The sequence below is a fragment of the Gossypium arboreum genome, chromosome 3, assembly GCF_025698485.1.
Source record: "Gossypium arboreum isolate Shixiya-1 chromosome 3, ASM2569848v2, whole genome shotgun sequence".
Classification (NCBI taxonomy): domain Eukaryota; kingdom Viridiplantae; phylum Streptophyta; class Magnoliopsida; order Malvales; family Malvaceae; genus Gossypium; species Gossypium arboreum.
Window position 1 is genome coordinate 134,162,878 of NC_069072.1, and position 2,415 is coordinate 134,165,292.

Sequence of the window (2,415 nt, forward strand, 5' to 3'; positions counted from 1 at the left end):
TGCATATGTTAAGGCTTAGTGTTTCATCTTTTTCACTCAATTCAATTGGTACTTTTAAAAGGTGTTTTTTCGAGTTTTAATTTAATTGACATGAATGTTATTATCAATGCAGGAGAATGTGAGTTCAAATGTGTTAAAACATATTATCTCTTATTTATGAGTTGAAGAAGAGTTATAAATAATCTTACACATTTTGTCAAAAAGAGTAAATATATTATTTAAAATTGTACTATTAATTAACACTATTTATCACATTTTTTAAGTTTAAACTTCAAATCGTCAAATATGAACATCAAATGCTTGGTGCCCCCACACATTTTCATTCCTACGTTTATTTGAAGCCACCCCTATCATTCATTATGCTGAGCCAACCCATTCAATCCCCCCACCCAATTTTTTATACCTTTATTTAATTAATAAAATCATGTTTATATATATATAAAGGCACAATAATGGGGACACTGAAGTCTGCAACAATTTTTTTTTTTTTTAATATTAGCAGCCAAATTGCTGGTGGAAAATCTGAAAGAAAAAAACTCACCAAATTATGTACAACTACAAATAAAGATTTCTCCTTTTTTTTTTTTTTCACTTTATAAATTGGTATCATATTCATAGCCTTTTTCCTTTGAATCCCCCTAATTTTGACATCTCCTTCATTTATTGTCCCCCTACCTGTGTTTTTTCCCCTCCATTTTTCTTTGATTCTTTCTTCATTTCATCAAATACCCATTTCTAGTTGCTGCAAAACAGTACTGGGTTTTTAATCTTTCATGGATCTTGTAAGGAAAAGCTCACAAGCACTTTCACCAAATATCACATCTGGTCCTCCTCCTCATTTACATTCATCAGAACCAAGTTTCCCCATTATAGCTATAGCTGTAATAGGGATTTTAGCCACTGGTTTCTTGTTAGTAAGCTACTACATCTTCGTCATCAAATGCTGTCTGAATTGGCACAGGATTGATCTTCTAAGACGATTTTCATTATCTAGAAGACGACCCGAAGACCCAATAACGCCTTACTCTCCAGCAATGGAACATAGAGGGTTAGATGAATCGTTGATAAGATCAATCCCAATATTCCAATTCAAGAAAAACAATGGGAACATCGATGAAAAGACCCTTTGTGAATGTGCTGTTTGTTTGAATGAGTTTCAAGAAGACGAGAAGCTAAGGATGATACCAAATTGCAGCCATGTTTTTCATATAGATTGCATTGATGTTTGGCTTCAAAACAATGCGAATTGCCCACTTTGCAGAACGAGTATTTCGAGTAGTACCATCAATGCACAAAGCTTAGCTCCACAAGATCCAATCAGTAATGGTGGTGATGAAGATTATGTGGTGATTGAACTAGGTGATAATAATAACCGTAGTTCAAGCGATGAGTCAATTAGTGGTTCACCTATGGAGCTCAAGGATGTGGAGAAACGAGGAAGGAAGTTGCATAAAGGGACAAGCATGGGGGATGAATGGATTGATAGTAGAAACAAAGGTGCAGAGTTTGGGATTCAACCAATAAGGAGGTCGATTTCAATGGATTCATCAGCAGATCGGCAGCTATATTTAGCTGTTCAAGAAGCTATAAGACAGAAAAGGGAAGTGAATGAGGGTATTAGCCCCATTGAAGGTTGCAGTAGCAGAGTGATGAGAAGGTCTTTCTTCTCTTTTAGTCATGGTAGAGGGTCTAAAAATGCAATTTTACCTGTTTATTTGGAGACATAAAAAACTACAGTTTTAGGGTTTTTTTTTTTTTTTACAATTTTGAGATTTTTTTCATGTATTACTAGATGAGTAAATTTGTGACATAGAATTGAAATTGGAAAAAAAATTAATTGTGAATTTATTTTTTTATTTTATGAGAATTGAAAATTTAGTTTATTTATTTTAATTTATTAGAAATTATTTCCTACATATTTTATTGTTTGACTTTTGCTTATTCATTACATATAAATTGCTGAATGATTAATTTTCAGATTAGTAATTTAATGGCAATGTTTAATGATTTAAAAAACAGATTAAAGAATGGAATTCAAAAATAGAAAAAGAAAATGATGATTTTATTTGGATTTGTTTCTGGGTTTATATATTATAATGACTTGTCATATGGAGCTGGTCCATTATGTTCTTAAATGACTCAAAGCCATGATTATGGACATCATTACTTATTGCTTAAACAAGCAGTTGATTAAAGATTATGTAATTATTATCTAAAAACACACTTCATTAATTATAGTTTTATGTTCCTTTTATCATCACTTTAATCAATATTATTAGACAGTGATGAACATTTGCCTTCTTCTTTTGTTAATTTTTTAATCTTTTTTGCTTGATTGGATCCATTATTTGTCTCATATTTGCTTTGAGATAAGAGACAAAAGACTAAAAAAAAAAAAAAGGAAGAGGTAGAGGT

The 2,415-nt window shown here is 31.5% G+C and overlaps 1 protein-coding gene across 1 annotated transcript; it reads left to right on the top strand.

The window, feature by feature from the left end:
• Window positions 1-447: 447 nt before the first annotated feature.
• On the top strand, window positions 448-1,751 carry LOC108475483 (RING-H2 finger protein ATL16-like). Its single transcript, XM_017777451.2, has one exon. It carries the CDS (start codon window positions 774-776, stop codon window positions 1,725-1,727), a length of 954 nt encoding a protein of 317 aa, XP_017632940.1. The 5' UTR covers window positions 448-773; the 3' UTR covers window positions 1,728-1,751.
• The last annotated feature ends 664 nt before the right edge of the window (window positions 1,752-2,415 follow it).